This window comes from Octopus bimaculoides, chromosome 5 (genome assembly GCF_046866305.1).
Source record: "Octopus bimaculoides isolate indiv1 chromosome 5, ASM4686630v1, whole genome shotgun sequence".
Lineage (NCBI taxonomy): Eukaryota > Metazoa > Mollusca > Cephalopoda > Octopoda > Octopodidae > Octopus > Octopus bimaculoides.
The window spans coordinates 74,525,252-74,548,472 of NC_142932.1; the positions used below are offsets into that span (position 1 = coordinate 74,525,252).

At 36.1% G+C, this 23,221-nt stretch overlaps 1 protein-coding gene across 4 annotated transcripts in view; it reads left to right on the forward strand.

Annotated features, from left to right (window-relative positions):
- The window catches only part of LOC106878884 (DDB1- and CUL4-associated factor 8), a 102,856-nt gene that overhangs the window by 59,293 nt on the left and 20,342 nt on the right, over window positions 1–23,221 (forward strand). For all 4 annotated transcript variants that reach the window (XM_089352414.1, XM_089352415.1, XM_089352413.1 and 1 more), the window contains 3 exons: window positions 11,661–11,770; window positions 14,847–14,987; window positions 19,419–19,513. In XM_089352414.1, the coding sequence (XP_089208540.1) occupies window positions 11,661–11,770; window positions 14,847–14,987; window positions 19,419–19,513 (346 nt within the window). The remainder of the gene's footprint in view (window positions 1–11,660; window positions 11,771–14,846; window positions 14,988–19,418; window positions 19,514–23,221) is intronic.

Consider the following 23,221-nt stretch of genomic DNA (forward strand, 5'->3'; position numbering starts at 1 on the left):
TATAGATTATTATTATTAAAGCAGAGGATGGAGCACCAAATGACCTATAATATTAGTATTATTTCTTTGTTCTATGTTCAAATCCTACTGAAGTTAACTTTTCCTTTCATCTTCCTGAGATTAATAAAAAAAACAAAACTACCAGTCAGTTATTGGAGTTGATTTAATCAATGCTATTTCATTTTCAATATTTGTGGCCCTTGGCATTCAGGATTTATTGGTCCCTAAATAGCAGTCTTCCTATATCAAAATTGTGTATCACCATCATCATCATGATGTTTTTTTACACGTTTGATTGGGTATATACCCCCACACTGTATGCATGTCTTTGTATTGCTGCCTTCATCCATTGCCCAAGTGGTGGAACAAAGTGTGAAGCTGGCATAAATGTTAGAGTATCAGAAAAATGTTTTGTGGTATTTTATCCCACATTTCATTCTGAATTCAAATCTTGTCAAGATAAACTTTGCTCCAGAAGGTCATATATATATGTGTGTGCACATTAGATTGTATTATGTAAGTATGCCCCACAAGATTAAATTGCGTAAGTCTGCCCCACAAGTTCATATTGTGTATGTGCCTCATAAGCTCATATGCTACAGGTTGGCCCCATAAATTCATATTACATAAGTGAGCCCCATAAATTTTTATCATATAAGTGTATCCCATAAATTCATATTACGTGTGCCCTATAAATGTACCCTGTTAGTTCATATAGTACATGTGTGCCTATAAGATTGAAACATTCAAGGTTGCTTACCATTTGACTAACACATTGAAGTGATTTAGAAATAAAATATAAGACTAAAACAGGAAATGACAAAATGTACATAGTTGCTGTTTATACACTACTATTGAAATTAGTCTCTTGATTGTGAGATGAACTTGTTAACCGTTTGGCCTATGTGCTTACATGTTATGTTAATTAGAATGCAAATGACCTTATACTTTGTTTACTTACTTCAACCATTATGAGTATAATGTAGTTCACTTTCACATGTAGTTAATTGTACATATTAATAGTTCATCTTTTATCTTTTACTTGTTTCAGTCATTAGACTGTGCCCATGCCTTGAATTTTTAGTCAAATGAATCAACCCCAGGACTTATGTTTTTTTAAGCCTGGCACTTATTCTGTCAGCTTTTTTTGCTGAACTACTAAGTTACAGGGATGCAAATACACCAACACTGGTTGTCAAGCGATGATGGGGGAACACACAGAAAGACAGATACACACAACGGGCTTCTTTCAGTTTCGATCCACCAAATCTACTCACAAAGCTTTGGTCAACTCGAGGCTATAGTAGAAGATGCTTGCCCAAGGTACATCGAGTGGGACTGACCTCGGAACCATATGTTTGGGAAACAAGCTTCTTACCACGCAGCCATCTCTAGTATTTATAAACATAGGCACAGGCGTGGCTGCTTGGTAAGAAGCTTGCTTCCCAACCACATGGTTCCAGATTCAGTCCCACTGCATGGCACCCTGGGCAAGTGTCTTCTACTATAGTCTCTGGCTGACCAAAACCTTGTGAGTAGATTTGGTAGATGGAAACTGAAGGAATCTGTTGTGTGTGTGTGTGTGTGTTTGTACCTTGACAACTGGTGTTGGTGTGTTTACATCCCTGTAACTTGGTGGTTCAACAAAAGAAATCAATAGAATAAATACCAGGCTTTAAAGAAAAATACTGGAGTCAAATCATTTGACTAAAAATTCTTCAAGGTGATGCCCCATCATGGCTGCAGTCTAATGACTGAAACAAGTAAAAAGAAAAAGATGAACTATCAAAATCTTTTATAAATCTGGGTCATCATCGAAGGTTTTATCTTCAATGAAATTTTGTTGTAATAGCTCAAGGTCATTCCTGATTAAGCAATACTGTGACCAATAGCATTGGAGCTGTAATTCTCTTTTTTTTATGGCATAGTTTAAGATTACATTATCCAATTACATTATTCTTTTGCTGTTTTTTTTTGTTTTTTTTTAACGTAGGGTGTGATTTGAGAGAGATTTAGCTGTTGGTATGTTGGGTAATTAAACTTTAGAGGCCATCCACGTTTGGCAGGTGGAATGAGTAGGGAAATAATTGAGTCAAATTTGTTTAACAGGGTTTTAACATTATCTTGTAGTGACACATTCACTGTATGTACTGTCATTCAAAACAAAGTGTATCATCATTGTTGTCATCGTCATCATTACGTTTACTTTTCCATGCTTGCATGAGTCAGATGGAATTTATTGAGTCAGATTTTCAATGGCTGAATGTCCTTCCTGTTTCCAAGCCTCACCACTTTCCAAGCAAGGTAATATTTCTTCACGACTGGACACGTGTACTCTGGAGATTGGTAACAAAGGACACTGCTTACATAATGGTGACAATCACTTCTAATTATCATGTAATACTAAGACAAGAACACACACATCATTTAATAAATAATGTTTATTCTGAGCCTGAACAATTTCAGGATAGTATACAGTACACTGTACAAGCAGTTACTGTACTATCTGAGTGTGAAACTTATTGTGGCTTACATGTAAGTCCTGTTTTTTTTAAACAATACTTAACTCTTGCTGGATAGATTTTTTTGTTGACCCCTACCAACAATTTCCTGTCCACTTACCCTGTCCAATTCTCTGTACTACTTATATTCACACCCCTGTACCTTGATGGTATATCTCTATACATCACCGCCATCCTCTCTCTCTCTTAACTGGGGTAGCCATGTGTCACCTCTGCAACAAAGCACCCGTTTCTATCTCTGTATTATACTTTAATCTCACTTCAATTGATACAAAGCCACTTCCTTCAGTGCTACTTCTCCTCTCAGTTGAGTAGTCTTTGTCTTGCAAATTATTTGATAACCTTGCTGGTGCCATGTAAAAAGTGCCCAGTACATTATGTAAAGTGGTTGGCATTAGGATGGGCACACAGCTGTAGAAGCCATGCCAAAGCAGACAGTAGAGCTTGGCACAGTTCACTGGTTTGCCAGCTCCTGTCAAACCATCCAACCATGTCAATATGGAAAGCAGATGTTAAATGGTGATGATGGTATATGAGAGGTTTCTTTTTGGTTCCCCATTTACCAAAATCTAGTTGGATGCAATTTGTTAAATTATAGAGCAAGTTTAGAAGTGGATGGAAAAGTATGTTATTGTTCAGGATTAATAGTTTTGATGGTATGGTGCATGGAGATGACTATGGACTGGGTAGTGTTAGATGAAAGAAAAAGTGCTGTGAGTTAATGGTGGAAATATTTGGGAAGTAATAGAGCAGACTTGACAGGTTTGTGAAGATGATAATTGGAGATAATGTATAGAGATGATACCTTCATGTGGAAATGATAAATGTATACTGAGTTGACCTTGTTGTAGAAAATAATAACCATAGCTTCATGTGGAGATGTTGCCTGTATGGAAACCATACCATCATATCGGGATGATACATGTATAGAAACTATAGCTTCGTGTAGAGATGATGCCTGTCTGAAGACGATACCATCTTGTGGAAATGATACATGGTGATAATTATAGAGACTGTACCTTCATGCAGAAAATAATACATGTAGAGAAACCATAGCTTCACGTGAAGATGATACTTGTATAGAGACCATACGATCATGTTGAGATGGTACATGGGAAAACTGTTGTTGATATAGTTTTAATGATATTTCTCAATAGTATAATCTATTACCTGCTTTAACTACCTAACACCTTGAGTACCTTCAGCTGAGTCCACTTTGTTGCAAGTATTTTGGTTGGGTCTTTATTTGAGTATAGTATCCCTAGCCCCCTCTTCCTTTTCACCAGTCTTAAAGATTCTGCAAAAGTTCATGAGCATTGCATCAACATAAAGTGACTTTATATTTGTCTATAGTGATATCATCATCATCATAATATTCACTTTTCCATGCTCACATGGGTTGGACAGAATTTTTGTTGTAGTGGGTTTTCTACAGGTGGATGCTCTTCCTGTTGCCAGCCATCACCTGTTTCCAGGCAAGGCAACATTTCCCCATGACCAGAAACAGAAGATAAGAAACAAAGAACACCGCATGCATTAAGGTCACACTTGCTTATAACTATCGTGCAATATGAAGGCATGGAGGCAATAACACACACATACACACATACACACATACACACATGTACACAGACATATATGCACACACATACACCATGGGCCTCTACAATGTTTCTGTCTAACAAATCCATGCATAGGGCTTTAGTGAACCCAGGGTTTTAGTAGAAGACACTTGCCTAAGGGGCCATGCAGTAGGACTGAACTCAAACCCATGTGGTTGGGAAGCAAGCTTCTTATCACACGGCCACACCTGCACCTGTTGCTACATAACTTTACTGCCTTTCCTAGTATATAATCTTTAAAGTGGTTGAGGATATTGTCTTTGTGTTACCCTTATCGCCACTTTATGTATTTGTATTTTTTCCATGCTGGTGAAGGGTTTGACAGGTCTGTTTCAATACAGTTTCTTACATGCACTGTCGTCATTTGATATACAACAACAAAGAAAGCAATTGTTTGTTATGTGTCCTGAGTTTGGTATGGTTTTACAGATAACTGTCTCTCCTGTCACCAATGACATGTAGTTCATCATGCTATCTGCCAGTCTTTTTAATTCAATGCAGCTACCGAATTTAGTCTTTTAGTGGTACATGAATCTGTACTTATTATTCTTTAGGTTTAACCCTTTGTACCTATGAGTATGCTTCAGAGGGTGCAGTTGCATTTGGCTATAAACCCAAAAGACACAAAAGTGGGGTGGGGGGCTACCTGGCTTTTTGTTTACAGGTGAAAATAATGATGTTTCGGATAATTAGCAAGCTGGAAGCACAAAGCTATGTGTTCACCTGTTTTTGCATCTTCTAGGGGTATGGTCAGACAAAATCATGCTCCCTAAAGTGAGCTCATGGATTGAAAATGTTAATTTTATTTTAAACATTGCAATTTCTTTGCCCCATTTTCTTTTCATTCCTCACAACCCCTACCGCTACCAGCATCACCATGAAGGTGTGCCATTGTTTTAATGTAACAACTTTGGTGATAGACCCTTAATCCCTTGAATGGTTGACCATTTAACACCATGGCCTGATTCTTGTATACCTTTTAGCAGGATTTACTGTGGTTCAAGCATAAAGGCCACATCTCTACTCAGAAAATAACTTCATGTCACTTCATGTATGAGGCAGTATTGACTGTTGTGTAGATAATACAGTTATATTAATACAATGGTTTCAAATAAAAATGAAGACAAGGTTTTTGGAGTAAGTTCTTTGAGAACTCATAACAATATTGCAACACTGCCAGTCATGGAAGTCATGAAACAAATCTGGGGTTACGCCATATAAAAAAAAAAAAAATCAACAGATCACCCCCTTAAGAGTAGTGGAAGTATCTTTAAGAGCAGTGCGTTTTACAGGGATATAGTCAAATCAAATTGTACCCTTTAAAATGTATTCAGGGGTTCAAAAAGTTGACCCTTTTGTTACCATATTTCTACTGAAATGAACTACTTTTATTTTGATAAATTTTGAAAATAATGAAGAGTTTTGTAAAACAACTATGTCATTTGCTAGTTGGTATTTGAAACATAAATTAGCATGGAATTTTGTTGGAAGGTTTCAATTTAGATCAGTTTAAAGCAGGGATTGGTGTCATAGAACCTAGGGCACTCTCAGGTGAGCTGGTATCAAAAAGTTAACAGAATCTCAGATGATCACATTTCCAACTTTAAGACTAGTTTTAGTTTAGCCCCAGTTAATTGACTTTATTATAAGACCTTCCAGTGTTGCAATACTGTTATAAGTTCTCAAAGAACTTACTCCAAAAACCTTGTCTTCATTTTTATTTGAAACCATTGTATTAATATAACTGTATTATCTACACAACAGTGAATACTGCCTCATACAATATGTCTCTGTTTTAGAAACCTCATTATAAAAGATCTTATATAAGCAAGTTAGTGGGATGTTTTTTCATACAAGTTTTAAACATTTTGTAAACACCAATCTCATGTTATGTAATTAATACATGCATTACTTAGCTCAGATTACTTAACTGATAATCAAAACATGCTTTGAAATCGGCAATAAATGGTTGGTATTAAACATTAGCCTGGATTTTACTTAATGTCATATAAGTAACCTGGTTGGATATATATATCATGGTATATTACCAGCTCATCACTCTTTTGATAATCTATTGTTTTTTGTTTGTTTGTTTTTTTATTGTCACTGGGTAGGTTTTATGTTTACTTAGCTGTTACTAGTAGGAATCAGCTTTCTGAGAATGTAATCTAGAGTACTGACATCCTATCCTAGAGATGATGATTTTCTCATGTACTTAACTTGGCACTGTATTACCATATTTCTATTAGAATACACTGCTTTTGTTTCAGTTACTTTTGAAAATAATAAAGAATCTAGTAAAATAACTTTGTCATTATCAACCCTTTTGTTCCTGTATTTCTGTTAAAATATGTTTTGTTTGAATTAATTTGAAAATAATAAAGAATTAAGTAAAATAACTTTGTCATTATTTAGCTGGTGTTTGGAACATAAATTATGAAATTTTGATGGAAGGTTTGAACTTAAATCACGTTAAACCTTTTGTAACCATATTTCTGTTGGAATACGCTGCCTTTCATTCAATTTTTAAAAAGTGAAGAATTTAATAAAATAACTTTGTTATTATTAACCCCTTTGTTGCTGTACTACTGTTGAAATATACTGGCTTTGTTTCAATTAATTTTGAAAAGTGTAAAATATCTCTGTAATTTTTAAGCTAGATTTTGAAACATAGATTAACATGGTGTTTTGATAGGTTTTAATTTAGATCACTTTAAAACAGGAAGTTTGTATCATAGACCCAAGGGTCGTCTTTGAACAGACTGGTACGAAGAGGGTTTACATTTCAGAATCTGGAGTCTTTGCACATATTTTATCAACATGTCTGGATATACTCTTTTACTCTTTACTCTTTTACTTGTTTCAGTCATTTGACTGCGGCCATGTTGGAGCACCGCCTTTTAGTCAAGCAAATCGACCCCAGGACTTATTCTTTGGAAGCCTAGTACTTATTCTATCGATCTCTTTTGCCGAACCGCTAAGTTACGGGGATGTAAACACATCAGCATCGGTTGTCAAGCGATGCTGAGAGACAAACACAGACACAAACACACACACACACACACACACACACACACACACACACACACACACACACATATATACATATATACGACGGGCTTCTTTCAGTTTCCGTCTACCAAATCCACTCACAAGGCTTTGGTTGGCCCGAGGCTATAGTAGAAGACACTTTCCCAAGGTGCCACACAGTGGGACCGAACCCAGGACCATGTGTTGGTAAGCAAGCTACTTACCACACAATATTGGTTTCAATGATTGGAACTGTGGCCATTACTAGGGTAGTCAATTATATCAAACCTTATCTTATTAATCTTAGAAAGTTGACTTGTGCAGGATTTGAGCTCAAAGCATGACTAAATGTTTACATTTCTTTTGTCCAATACTCTGTTGATGCTGTTGTCCTATCAACTATGGAGATGTTAAGTTTTCATCTTACCAATTGTTCTGACATTGCTTGTTATTATTCACTCACATCTTGCTATTTCAATGAAGTTATTTTTTAAAGTATTGATAATTTATTTGAAATTTTGGCATAAGACCAGCAATTTCTGGAGAGGGGTTAAGTCGATTTCATCGACCCCACCCCCACCCCCAATGCTCAACTGGTACTTATTTTATTGATCCCAAAAGGATGAAATGCAAAGTCGAGCCTGGCAGCATTTGTACTCAGAATGCAATATTGCAAGAAATGCTGCTAAACATTTTGTCTGACACAACAATGATTTTTTAAAACTAATTTTTAACTAGTAATTACATTTTTTAAAGTAATTATTAGTTAATTATTGCTTCATTGTTTGACTTTGATTGCAAGTTTTGAGCTGATATTTTAATATATAAATGATTTTACTAATTAACTAGTTATAATAATACAGTAGTAAAGTATGTAATTATTATCTAATTAATAGCCTTGTACACATTAAGTACTGGGATTGATTTGTTAGACTAAACTCAAGATGATGCCCCAGCATAGTTGCAGTTAATAGGTCAAAGATAATAGGGTGTGTGTGTGTGTGCATGTGTATATTATGATTTTGCTTAGGCAATAACTAGCCTTTAGACTTAAGTATACTTATGTGCTTTAGAGTAGACCATAATATCAATTAATAAATGGTTCTGGGGCTATAAGATGTTGCAAAATCAGCTGTAAACTGAGTGGTTACATAACTCTTGTTCATTTGTCATTCATTAATGTGTGTGTGTGTGTGTGTGTGTGTGTGTGAGAGAGAGAGAGAGATAGAGATTAGATAGTCTTCTAGCTTGATAATGTGTAAAAACCAGTTGAGTAAAAATACTCTATCTGAAATTGGAAAGGTTAGCAACAGAAAGGGCATCTGGCCATAGAATATTGCCTACTTAAAAATAATCGGATGCGAAAATGCTGATGCTATATTTTGTTTGTGTATGGCTCAGTATTACTCATGGGAGAAGGCTGTACCAATACATCTGCTGCTCTTCAATACAATAATTTAATCAGAGCTTCTTCAAATCTTTGTATATAACAAAACATGGTTGGTAAAGGCTGGATTCTTCCTTACATTAAACAGCTACACCTCTTGCCAGCTCAGCATTTGATCCCTACATACATTTAACAACTTAGAAAAATGGTGTAGCTACAAGCAATTGAGTTTGGACATTTGTAGAGACTCATTGGCTAGAGCCAATTTCAAAATAAACTATTGTGTCATCTTGGTTAACATTGCTATGACAGCTGAGAATGAGTCCTCTTGTGGTCAACAATTATGTATCTCTCTCTGTATTATGGCCACAATACTATCATCATAGCTTCTTACCTAATAGCATGCTATGAAAGGGGTTTTGGTACATAGCCAAAAAATTATTTTAAAAAATGCACAGAATGAACAAGTGTTACAGTCTTCATGACAAGAAACCTGATACAAGCATGTTTAAAGATGTAATCTTTGGCAATATGACAGTAGAACTCTCATTTCATCACTTTTTTATATTTACTTTCTTTGTTGGTATAATGAGACACAAAATAATGGTAGGACTGTCATAACTTGAAATGGTGATAGGACTGTCATAACTTGAAATGGTGATAGGACTGTCATACTAATTGAAATGGTGATAAGGCTGTTATACTAAGTTGGAATGGTGATAAAACTGTCGGATTGGACAGGTCATCACAGTTTGAATTAGTTCTTATACTGAGTTACTACATTCCGAGGTGGGTTGGAGGGCCCCATCTTGCTCTTACATTGCCTGTTTATTAGCTGTTATTAACTGTTATGTTGTCTATCAGTTAATCTAACTGTACTGATTGGCAAAAACTGTTAGGGTTTTTTGGAGGAGGTGGGGTGAATGCTTTGGGGTATTTGTTCCAGCTCTACATTCTGCATCTAATCATGTCATGGTCCACTTTACCTTTTGTCTTACATGGGTTGATAAAATAAAGTACAGGTCAAGTATTAGGATTAATAAAAGCCACTAAACCTCTCTCCCAAGTTCTGGCTCTCTGGCTATTTAAGAAATCATCATCTTCCTCAAGGGTTGTGGATTGGCTAGAATCACTAGAGCATTAGACAAAATGCTGTGTGGTATTTTGTTTCAGCTTTTTATGTTCTGAGTTCAAATCCTGCTGAGATCAAATTTATCTTTCATCCCCTCAGAATTGATAAAATAGGGACCCATGAAGCAATGAAATTGATTTAACCGAGTGACTTTTCCCTCAAAAATTGCTGGCCTTGTGCCTCAATTCAAAATTATTATTATTATAATCAGCAGGATGTACATCATATCACTCATGAGTTTGTTAGTCTGTTTATAAATTCAAGTGTTCATTATAGTTTAATGTTTGCCTTCCATGCTGGCATGGGTTGGATGGTTTGACAGGAGCCGGCTAGGTAGAAGACTACCCCAGGCTACTATCTGTTTTGGCATGGAATTTATGGCTGGATGCCCTTCTTAACACCAACCACCCCCCACAGAGTGGACTGAATGCTTTTTATGTGGCATTAGCACAGGCGAGGTCAGTTTTGGCATGGTTTTTACAGCTGAATGCTCTTCCAAATGCCAACCACTTCATAATGTGGACTGGATGTTTTTATGTGTTCTATATCATTTATTAAAGACCACCAGAATACATAGAGTGGATTGGTTTGATCTTTTTTCTGTTTGCCCCTTTGAGGTGCAATTTTGAAAGAAAATTTCAAAATTTTGTTTTGAAAAATAATTTCCATGCACACGTAGACAAAAGCAGGGTATTGTAATCACTCATTTTTGTCTGTTTGTGTGCTTGCAAAATTACTGGAAACAGCTGAATGGATTTTCACCAAATTTGGCAGAAATACTCATTGGGTGAGTGGCTCGAAATGATGAAAATTTGGTTTGATTATCTTCAAACATACATAGATACACACATAGATATGTGTGCATGCATGCATGTATGTATACAGTGATGGATTTGAGGATTTTGTTTATTTACAAGTTGATTTCTTAATTTCACCTGAGTAAATACCTATATTGGTGAAATACTTCTCAAATTATCTACAATATTTTCTTTAACTATTTCATATGAATCGACCCTCATCTGTATGCATAGATCATGGTGTACCTATGCTCATAGACACGCGAGTACATACATACATTCATAAACACACATAGATATGCAGCTCTGTGTGTATGTGTGTACAGTGGTGGATTGAAAGGTTTCATTTATTTACAAGTTGATTTGTTAATTTCATCAGAGTATAAATACCTATTATGGTGATATTTAAAAAAAAAAAATTCAGTTCAATTAAAAAGCATGGGTAAGCAACAAATTGTAAGCCACACTATAATTTGCAAAAAAATTTATCTGCATGCAGGGTATACATTGCCCCTCTGATACCATTTTTGTTCATTTATTACTCTTATTATTAAGGTGGCAAACTGGCAGAATTGCTAGTACACTAGTCCAGCTTACATTCACAGTTCAAATGCTGCCAAGTTTGACTTTGCTTTTCATTCTTTTGGGATCGATAAAATAAGCTGAACACTAGAATCAATATCCCCATCTCCCAAAATTTCAGGCCTTGTAGTAGAAAAGATTATTATTATTATTATTATTATTATCATTATCATTATTACTATTGTTGTTGTGAGCTGGCAGAATAGTTAGTACAGCGGGTATAATGCTTAGCGGTATTTTGACTGCCGCTACGTTCTGAGTTCAAATTCCACTGAGGTCAACTTTACCTTTCATCCTTTCGGGGTCGATAAATTAAGTACCAGTGAAACACTGGGATTGATGTAATCTACTAGTCCCCTCCTTGCTAAATTTCAGGCCTTGTGCCTTCAGTAGAAAGGATTATTATTATTAAGGCAGCAAACTGGCAGAATCAACTTTACCTTCTATCCTTTCAGGGTCGATAAAATAATGTACCAGTCAAGCACTGGGGTTGATGTAATCGAATTTCAGGCCTTGTTATCATCATCATCATCATCATCATCATCATTATTATTATTATTATTATTATTATTATTATTATTATTCCAGGCACATTACTTGCAAGTGGTTCAGATGATTTGAACATTGTTTTATGGAATTGGGTTCAAAGTCGGCCAGCTTTAGTATTTGACAGCGGACATCGTAGTAATATTTTTCAGGTATGTCTTAACATTTTACATTTTAAGAAAATAAACATACTATTTCACATATTTAAATTATCTATCTATCTATCTATATATACGTATATATATATATATATATATATATATATATATATATATATATATATATATATTACATCCATCTCCCCCTTATTGCATGAGACTTTGAATGTTTACATATGAATTTAGAGCAGCTTATATGGTGGTTTTGTAGGGCTTGGTTGAATGTTATTCTCACACCTAGCTGTTCAGTTTTCTAGCCAAGAAGACTGGTACTTGGCCACAAATATGTAAGGGAAGGGTATAGTTAGTTACACACACACACACACATGTTCACACATTTGATAATAACTATATCTAAACTGCTATGTCTTCCAGTTATCAAGCTGCTATCTCTTTCGTGAGCTGTAGCCAACGAGGAGGCTATTACGTACTGGCTCAACCTTTTAGAAAAAGCAGACAAGCTTCTTTCCTTCTCTCAACAAATGAAGGTTATATTGAGTAATGTAATCCTGGATACATTGTATTTGAATAAAACTTGGGATGGCCATAATTGGAACACCTTTGATCGTAGGTCTGCTAGATCATAACTGCCTTGAACAACTACAAGTTTGTAATTTAAAAAAAATTTAACTTTCTGATTGAGACATTTCATTTTCAAACCATCATTCTAGCATGATTAATTCTCTTTAATTAATTAGGTCCCCTAATCACTTTACATTTAGTCATCTTTATTGATTTACATCGATTGATATTATTCTGGTTCATCAATAATCTGATTTGATACACTGCCACACTACAAACCAATGGAACAATAGTTTTTTTATATCACATCACCAGCCAAGCTCTGTCTTTATTAGTTCAGTCCACCTCGCTATACATAGGTTCCATCTACCAACTATAGCTCACTATATAATTGAATATTTCACTATCTAGCAGTTGTAAGTTCTAGTTCTCCATTAGTTTTTGAGAAGTGAATAAAAGATTGCATCAGTATCCAGGTTCAAGAGGGAAGTGAACAAGAGGTTTATGGTAGTACCTAGATTCAGTGAGGAAGTGAACAAGAGGTTACAGCAGTACCCAGGTTCAGTGGATAAGTGAACAAGTAGGTTATGGTATATAACTCATGTTCAACAAGGAAGTAAATGAGGTTTACAGCAGAACCCAGGTTAAGTGAATAGCAGTTTATTGCAGTGTCCAAGTAGCTTTGTATATCTGTGTCAGCAATTTATATTGAGTCCAGGACTTAGTTCAGATTTGAACTGTGTATGATCTGAGCTGATGTAGTGTTGTTATAAACTGCTGAAGTTTTGTTATAACGTACCGGTATCCACTCTCAGCCAGGTGAATCTCTGAACCAAGCTCTATAACAATATTTCTGGCACAGCTCTATAGTTAAGAAGCTTGCTTCCCAACCATGTGGTCTTGGGGTTCAAGTCACACTGCACAACACCTTGGGCAAGTGTCGTCTTCTAGAACCTTGTTAGTGGATTTGGTAGACAGAAACTAAAAGATGTCCATCATGTGTGTGTGCATATGTCTTTGTATTTGTGTATGTCCCCCCAACCACCACTTGACTACTGGTGTTTCTTTAACTCACTGTAACTTAGTGGTTCAGCAAAAAGAGACCGACAGAATAAGCATCAGTCTTCAAAATAACACTGAAGTAGATTTATTCAACTAAAACCCTTCAAGGCAGTGCCCCAGTATGGCTGCAATCCAAAGAGTGAAACAGTAAAAGATAAAAAAATACCGAAGAGTTTTCCTGGCACTTGTTCTACAACATTTAGTCTTATCTCTGTTTTAGTGTGTGTGTGTGGTGGACTTTGCTATTATTCACAAGAGCTGAATATTCTTTGATTGTAAAGACTGTGGATAGGTGAGGTTGGTTCTGTTAACTTCGAGTGGAATTTAATGTAATGTGATGATAAACTCTTGGGAGGTGGTGGACATGCTGTAGAATGGGAGTGGATATTTTTTGAGTGAGGAGGAGTGACTTAAGAATAGCAAGAAGGGTTTGGGGAGAGAGAGAGTGAGAAAATGGTTGGTGGATGTGCGCATCTTGTAGACCATTCTCTGATAATCTCGAGTTGAATGATCCAACCAATTATTATTCTATCCTCATCTATGAAATGAATCAGTTTAAGTGCTTTGATAACCTGGTGTGGCTCACCCAATCTCTCTCGAAACATAGATGCAACACAATACTGTATGTAATATTTCAGCTAGCCAAACTCCTCTCCTCATCTAAACGCCATTAATTAGTTGTTAGTGCTCTTAGTTTAGTTGAAGGTAATTAGCTCAGTTGTTATGCATTTCCTAACAAAAAAGAAAATGAAATGCATTTAAATTTCTTCTCATCTTTTTAAGTCAAACATTTAAAATTTAAAACAGTTCTTATATATATATATATATATATATATATATATATATATATATATATATATAAAAGTGCCACACCCTAACAGTTGAGGGAACCCGTGGAAGAGGTAGGCCCAGGAAGACCTGGGCTGAGGTGGTGAGGCAAGACCTTCGTACATTGGGCCTCACCGAGGCGATGACTACGGACCGAGACCTTTGGAAATGGGCTGTGCGTGAGAAGACCCGGCAAGCCAAGTAAGATCGTTGCCAGTGCCCCTGGACTGGTTCTTGTGCGGGTGGCACATGAGATGCACCATTTTGAGCGTGGCCGTTGCCAGTACCGCCTGACTGGCTCCTGTAGGATTTTCGAGCGAGATCGTTGCCAGTGCCCCTGGACTGGCTTGTGCGGGTGGCACATAAAAGACACCATTTCGAGCGTGGCCGTTTTCGTGCGGGTGACACGTAAAAGCACCCACTACACTCTCTGAGTGGTTGGCGTTAGGAAGGGCATCCAGCTGTAGAAACTCTGCCAAATCAGACTGGAGCCTGGTGTTGCCATCCGGTTTCACCAGTCCTCAGTCAAATCGTCCAACCCATGCTAGCATGGAAAGCGGACGTTAAACGATGATGATGATATATATATATATATGTCTCTTTACTTATCTATCTAATGTGATTTTTTTAATTATTCTTTTGTGTTTGTTATTTTCAGGCCAAGTTCATGCCATTTAGTGGAGATTGCCATGTAGTAAGTTGTGCTCGTGATGGTCAGGTACGCTTGGCAGAGCTTTCACTGACAGGCGTATGTAAAGGTACAAAGAAACTAGCAGTCCATAGAGGAGCTGCCCATAAGGTAATTATAATCTTGCATGTATTATTTGAAGGAAATGTTAGTCTGACACATTTAGCTGTTCTATCTTAATGAATGTCTTCATACTTAATCGTTTTGTAAAGGCTTCATTTATTTTAAAGGTAGTTCTCATTATAAAACTGATTTTTACTTTTATAATAATAATAATAGTAATCATTGTTTAGCATCCACTTCCTGCTTGCATGGATTAGATGCTTTGACTGAGGACTGGCTCCAATCTGATCTGGCAAGGTTTCTACAGCTAGATGCCCTTCCTAATGCCAACCACTCCGAGAGTATAGTGGGTGCATTTTCCGTGCCACTGGCACAGGAGCCAGTCAGGCGGCACTGGCATCAGCCATGCTCAAATGGTACTTTTTACATGCCACTGGCACTGGCATTGACCACGCTCAAATGGTGCTTTTTATGTGCTGCTAGCATGGATGCCAGTCAGGCAGCACTGGCATCGGCCACAACTACGATTTCACTTAATAGATCTTCTCAAGCACAGCATATTGCCCAACAATTGAAGGGTACTTTTAAATGGGCTGGTTATGCGACACTGGCATCAACCACAGCTACAATCTCACTTGGCTTGCCGGGTCTTCTCAAGCACAGTATATCTCCAAAGGTCTCAGTTGCTTGTAATTACTTCTGTAAGGCCCAATGTTCGAAGCTCTTACTTCACCACCTCATCCCATGTCTTCCTGGGTCTCTTTCACAGGTTCCCTCCACTGTTAGGATGTGACACTTCTTCACGCAGCTGTCCCCATCCATATGTAACACATAGTTGTCACTCTTGCACCCCACATTTGATGCTTCTTATATCCAACTTTTCTCTCAGGGCGTTTATACTCTGTCATGTATACACATCCAGCAGAACTTACTAGCTTCATTTCTTTTAAGCTTATGCATGTCCTCAGCAGTCACAGCCCATGTTTCACTGCCATGTATAATAATGATAATCATAATAATCATCATCATGCTTGATTGAGTCATAAAACTCAGTGGGGGAAGATTTTCTTTGGCTGGATGCTCTTCATGTCTCTCACCCTCAACTTTTATCAAGTGAAGTAATATTTCTCCTGATCCTTCAAGCATTGATTAGATTGAAAACCGAATGTGTTTTCAAGGAATATTGTAAATAAATGTCTTTGTTTGTTTGAAGAGTGACTATTATTTCAATATAGCATTCAAGTGTCAAGTTATGAGAAAACACAAAAATCACACAAACAAACACTCATACACAGATGATGATGGTAATTATGATGATATATATATATATATATATATATAGGAGAACAATCCCTAAGGAATCTAATTTAGACTTTTTTGCGGTGAAATCTCTTGCTATATTGGTAACGATTACATGGTTTTCTATGAAAAATTATATATATATATATATATATGTGTGTGTGTGTGTGTGAAGATTACCTTAGTTTTAATGTCCACTTTTCCATGCTTGCAAGTGTGTGATGGAGTTATATTGAGGCAGGGTTACTATAGCTGGATGGTCTTCTTGTCGCCAACACTTATCTGTTTCTAAGCAAGGTAATATTTCCCCATGCCTAGACATGTTTCTGCAGAATACTGGAAATGAGTGAAACTGCTTCTATGACAATAATATGCATTAACAACTATCTTGTTATATTAAGACAAGGACACACACTCACAAACATAAACATAAACATGACAGACTTCTTTTGGTTTCCCATCTACCAAATCTATTGACAAGACTTTGGTTGGCTTAGGGTTATAGTAGAAACTTGCCCAAGGTGCTACACTGAGTAACTGAACCTGAAACCATGTGGTTTATAGCAGGAGTGAGGTGTTTAATCCTTGCCTGCATGAAAGGAAGTACATTCTATTGTACTTGCGTGCCCCACCATAACTGCAACCACAGGTCCCCTGCCTCAACCTTCCACCAATGCCCTTGAGCCAGCAAAAAGAGTTTGACCAAAGCACACAACAAGGCACCCATGTACACACATGCACATCACCCCCAGCACATACCCCTTCACACAAATTGTACCCTTACATATACACAGACCCTACATGCACATTACATACTGCATGCTAACATAACCTACACCCCCAGAAAAAAATTATACATATGACACTGCTACACATACCACACACCCCATCCCCACAAGAGCACCACATTAATAATACACACTTTCCCCACTTCGTGATAACTTGCTGGGTTTACAGCATACCCAACCAAGGGACATAACTTCTAAACTAATCCCCTGAACCGTTTTCTTTCCACCACCTTTTTCACAGCAGCTGCTGACCAGTTGTGCTAATTCACCTCCAACAATAGAGAACAGTCACCATATTCCCTTCCATGTCGGCTAACTCTGATGAGCATAAAGTTATAACTATGACAAAGAAACCCTTGCGTGAAATACCTTTATATATCTTCCCTGTCTCCTTTTCTTTTTGTCTCTCCTTTTCTTTTTGTCTCTCCTTTTCTTTTTGTCTCTCCTTTTCTTTTTGTCTCTCCTTTTATAACAATGTGATATAATTATGAAATTATGAATTGCTTTGCACCAATGAGATTCAAGTAAATCAAAACAGCTGTAAATGAGTATTGAAGAGTTTTATGGTTGAACATGAATATTAAAGACTTTATAGATAAAATGAAAAAAAAAGTAAAACCAAAAATGTAAATTCAATTAACCCTTTTATTACTATATTTTAGTTGAAATATAATGCCTTTCTTTCAATTAATTTTGAAAATACTAAGAGTTGAAATACACTGCTTTTTGTTTCAATTTATTTTGAAAATAATAAAGAATGTATTAAAATAGCTTTGTCATTAAGCTGGTGTTTGGGACATAAATTAACATAATATTTTAATGAAAGGCCTAAACAAAAAGTTTGTATCATAGAGCCAAGGCTTGTCTCATACTTGTTGACATCAAAAGTGTTAAATACATACTGGTTATATAGTACACTCTATCAAACTCCAATTTGCTTCACTAAAGTAAAATCTAAATATTATTGACGTTGGGCATGTTGATTCTCTCCCTTGCAATAGTAATGATTAATGCATACCCAATGATCCATCATTGAGTTTATACATCCATTTAACTATCTTTTATCTTTTAGCTATAGTTAATTTATTTGACTAATTTTTAGTCAAATGAATTGACCCCAGTTCTTTTTTTTTTTTTTTTTGTTAAGCTTGGTGCTTATTCTATTGGTCTCTTTTGCCAAATTGCTAGGCTACAGGAATGTAAACACACCAACACCGGTTGTCAAGCAGCAGTGGGGGACAAACACACACATACACATATGATGGGCTTCTTTCAGTTTCTGTCTACCAAATCCACTCACAAGGCTTTGGTCAGCCCAAGGCTATATTAGAAGACACTTGCCCATGGTGTCACTGCGTGGCACTGAACCCAGAACCATGTGGTTGGGAAGCAAACTTCTTACCACACAGCCACACCTGTGCTATAGCTATGTCAGACTTAACAAAATTTCCAGACAAACATTTAACCAAAAATAAACCAGATTTGCATTTGTGGACATGGAGAAAACCTTTGACAAGGTTTCTACTCTCCCATCTGATGCTGCTGCAGGAGCTAGGGGTAGATGAATGGCTAGTGAGAGCTAGCAAAGCCTTGTACAGGGTTGCTGTCAATAAGGTGAAAATCACTAAGTGTAGCAATGAATTTAGTGTGCTGGTAGGAGCTCACCAGGATTCAGTTCTTGGCCCCCTGTTATTTATCAGTCCTTCAGGCTATAAATGAGTTTAATACTGGTTGCCTATAGGAGCTCTTCGATTCAGATGACCTTGATCTTATAGCTGAATCCAAAGTATAATTAGAAAAGAAATTACAGGGGTTGAAGTAAAACCTGGAATTAAAAGGCCTTAGAGTTAACTTAGCAATGGCCAAAATCCTACAAAGCAGTAAAGCAGACAAATTACTAATCCCTTTAAGGAAATGGCCCTGCTCGATATGTAGAAAAGTTGTAGGTAGAAATTGCATATGGTGTACCCAACGCAAGCTTTCAACACCTAAGTGGTGCAGTAGAATCACAAGAAGGTTAACATAGAAAGTAGTTTTTGTGTGTGGTAGATGTGCAGGAACAATAAGCACTAAGATCACACAGGGAATAGTTTTCTTCAAATGCCCAGGAGATTTTTTTAGAGGTAGATCATGGTTTGTTACCTAAGTGACCTAATTTGCAGTGGAGGAGGATGTTCTGGAAGTGTAGTCACTAGAATGAGAACCAGATGGAGAAGTCTTTCTATCAATAAGAGGCTTCTTTTTAACTATGAAACAAAGCTCCATCATTGTAATTTAAATAGCAAAAGTAATATGTGTGTATGTATGTATATATATATATATATATATATATATATATATATATATATATATATATTAATATATGTATGTACAATTTATTTTCTCTTAACAGCTGGCTCTTGAATTAGATTCCCCACATGTCTTTCTCAGTTGTGGAGAGGATGCTTTGACCTATGAAATTGATTTACGACAAGAAAAACCAAATAAGTTAGTATAATAATAATCTTTCTTACTTTATTTACCATTTCTGTTTAGTTCTGTCTATGTGTTTCTAATGTGTGTGTGTGTGTGTGTGCACGCACCTTCTTTGGCTGATTGTGTGTGTGTGTGTGTGTGTGTGTGTGTGTGTGTGTGTGTGTGTATACTCATGCATTACCTTTTACAGAGTTTTGTTTATATTTGTTCAAACAACAAAGCAGGTCGCAAATTTTGGAAAGATTCAACGCTGTTTAATGGAGTGGATGATATATACAGTGAATATCCATATGCAAATGGTTCTCTAAACTAATGGTTTTTCAGAAGAAAATTAAACTCATAACATACTGAAATTTGAACAAAAAATTACAAATAGGCTATGCATGTATACTAGTGTTGGGAGAGCATATACAAATGGTGTGCTAAATGAATAAATTGTTTAGTGAACAGTTTTCTGAAGAAAATTCTATTCAGCCAATGAATTGAAATTTGAACAAGAAACCATAAGTAAACCCTACATGCATATAAATGGCTTGGAGAACATGTGTAAATGGTTCGTTAATGTCCATGTATGCATTTCGTGCTGCTTGTAAATTTGTATATGTAGAAAACAATATTTTTCATATAGTTTGCTAAAAACATAATCACAGATCAACAGAAGTAAAACAAGCAAATATGCATGCCTGCGCAGGCGCGCGCACACACACATACACACACATGAATTCATCATAATTATTTAATATCTGTTTTCCATGCTGACATGGGTTAGATGGTTTGACAGGAACTGGTAAGGCCGGGGACCACACCAATTTGCATTGTCTCTTCTGGTATGGTTTCTATAGCTTGATACCCTTCCTAACTTCACCCACTTTACAAAGTGCTTTTTATGTGGCATAACACCAGTGATTTTTACATGGCACCAGCACTGGTATCACTTCCACTGTGGTGAATGGGTCTTCACCACAGAGAACTGCAAGGCACCAGATATCTTAATCCTTTATCATCTCAGTCATCATTTCATGCCTTTATGTGGAAATTATGGCTTGGAATGGATGACTCCACTTTGTATGTATTTCAATTATTTATGTAACAAATAATTTGGTTAATGAACAGGGCTCTGCAATGGATTATGTTTGTATATAGAGACCCTACTGTAATTAGTTGAAGGTTAAGTGTTACACACCTATACCTGTTTCACTTGCTACCACAATGGGAGATCATTGGACATTAAAGAAATACAGTCGTTTCTGTATCCAAAACTAAACAAGTGTCAAATGGTGAAAGTGAGATAGTTTTTTTTTTAGCAGAAGGCAATTATATATGTAATAGACAAAGAAAAGAGTGAAAATGTTTGTAGCAGAATAAATGAAGTGAATATTAAATTCTGACAAATAACACTGTGTAACATGATTTTTGTCCTTGGGTAGTAATTATCATTTCTTATATACTTACTCCTAGTGAAGAATCCCTCTCAACACATAGCTCTAATTCTCCTTCACTTCTACTACTCATGATCAGAGATGCACATATTGTCAGCCACTAAGCGGCATAGTTGGCTATGGTCAAGCAACTGACATGTGAATCTGTGGTATTGAGCAGAATATTTGCTGTAATGATATTTCTGTTTCATCAGCTCAGCGATGTATCTGTTTGAAATGTAATGTAAAATAGGTCAGTTTTGAAACATTCATGTCCAGGTCACAAAAGCAAAGTTTGAAGGGAATAGTAGTAATTTTCTTTGATTTCTAGATAGAAAAGAACACTTACTGACCAAAGACAAGAAATAAAAAATATAATTTTGGTTCACAGTGTAATTGTGTTTTGTTTTCTAGATGGATAGTTTGTAAGTTTGTTTTCTTGTAATGTCAGCTTTACAAAAGTCGTTATTTCTATAGTTCATGTGGGTTTTTTTATGTGTTTGAAGTTAATATATTTATGAATGTTATTAAAATATTAATGCTGTATGTAATATTACAAGTGGCATACAGCATATGGAATTTGTAATCTCAGAAAAGTTAATAATTGTGGATGATTATGATGGCTGATGTTTGTCATCGGTTCGACTTAGTAGTTATATTCAAGTAATGCTTCTCTTTTATTTGCATACTAATAAGTGAAACACTATAATATTTATCAAAATTATTCATTCTTAAGTTTTGTGGTTAGTAGTAAAGTTTGTCTATATTCAGTTTTAGATAATAAATTGCAATTAAATTTCATTTACTTACGTGAATATTCACATTTGAAATGTCATATAAAATGTATAATAAATGTTTATTTACATACAAATGATTCTTTAGTAATGTGAATATCTACATACAAAGGCTTTTTTTTTTTATAAATGTATTATTTTTTTGTCAAATGAAATCAAATTAATACACATTATTAATTTGGTTATATTATAGGAATGAACTATTTATGTCTTAAGGTTTCTGTGCTGACATGCTAAGACTGAGTGTTTTTTGCTAAGTGTATTATTTGCAAGTATATTCTAATAAGTTTCAGCTGTGCATAAGTTACATAGTTTTATCTTACCACAATACAATTGGCTATTGACAATGTACTTTTTCACAGGCTTTTTTTTTTTTGCATTTCCCCAAATGTACAAGTACAAAGAAGTATCTTTAATACCTCCTTTATGTTGTGAGAGGTATGGGTGCTTTAATCATAGTGGGTTTTGATCTCTATTAATGTTAGTCACACACATTTTAAATATATTGTATGTCTGAATTTTGTATTTATATATTATATCCTTTGCTAGATGTTTTAATTCTTAGAAGATAGTTTATTTGGTCAGTGCAATTTCAGTGTGAGTTTGTGTAACTCATTGTTGGTTTGTTAGTTTTATGGCTATTGGAAGATGCAAATATGCTGGACAAAATTGGTAAGAGTTGAATAGGAGATTTTAACTGTTATTGTTGAATATTTTGTAGTATTTATGTATTATATGAATGTTTGGTTACTACTTATCTTTTTCTTCATCTATTATGTATACAATTGCTATAGGTGCAGGCATGGTTGTGTGGTAAGAAGCTTGGTTCCCAACTACGTGGTTCTGGGTTCAGTCCCACTGCATGGCACCTTGGGCAAATGTCTTTTACTATAGCCTTGGGCTGACCAAAGCCTTGTGAGTGGATTGGGCAGATGGAAACTGAAAGAAGCCCATCATTTATATATATATAAATAATATAGTGAGAATTTACAAAAAAAACAAAAGACGAAGACAGGTGTGTAAACAACTAACAGATGTATTAATTTAATGCTCGGGAAATGAGAAAGTCTTTTCCTTTTCGAGTCTAGGCTCTTTGACAGAAAGAACACAGAAATAAACAAGGAGAGAAAATAGAAAAAGGTTTAGTGGCTAGCGATCTATCGTGGCGAATGCCGGACAGAGGGGTCACACAGGAGAGCTAGGAAGAAGGGGAGATAATAAAGTAGTGGTGATCCCAAAACGAAGGTGCGTGTGGAAGTGGGCTGGTGACATTGATGTGTGCATATGTAGGTGTGTGGATGATGGTGTAGGTGCTGGGAAGTGGTCAGTGCTAGTGTGTACAGGGTGATGTGTGGTGTTAGGGTGTGTGGGAAGCAACGGTGGTGTCTAAGGGATAGGGTGGGGATGGGATATATAGGGATGGTGGGGTTGGAATCCCAGAATGGTTTCTTCTAAAGAACAGGAGCAGGATGGACTAAGCAGAATCAGCTTAAACGAAGGAGGGGTGA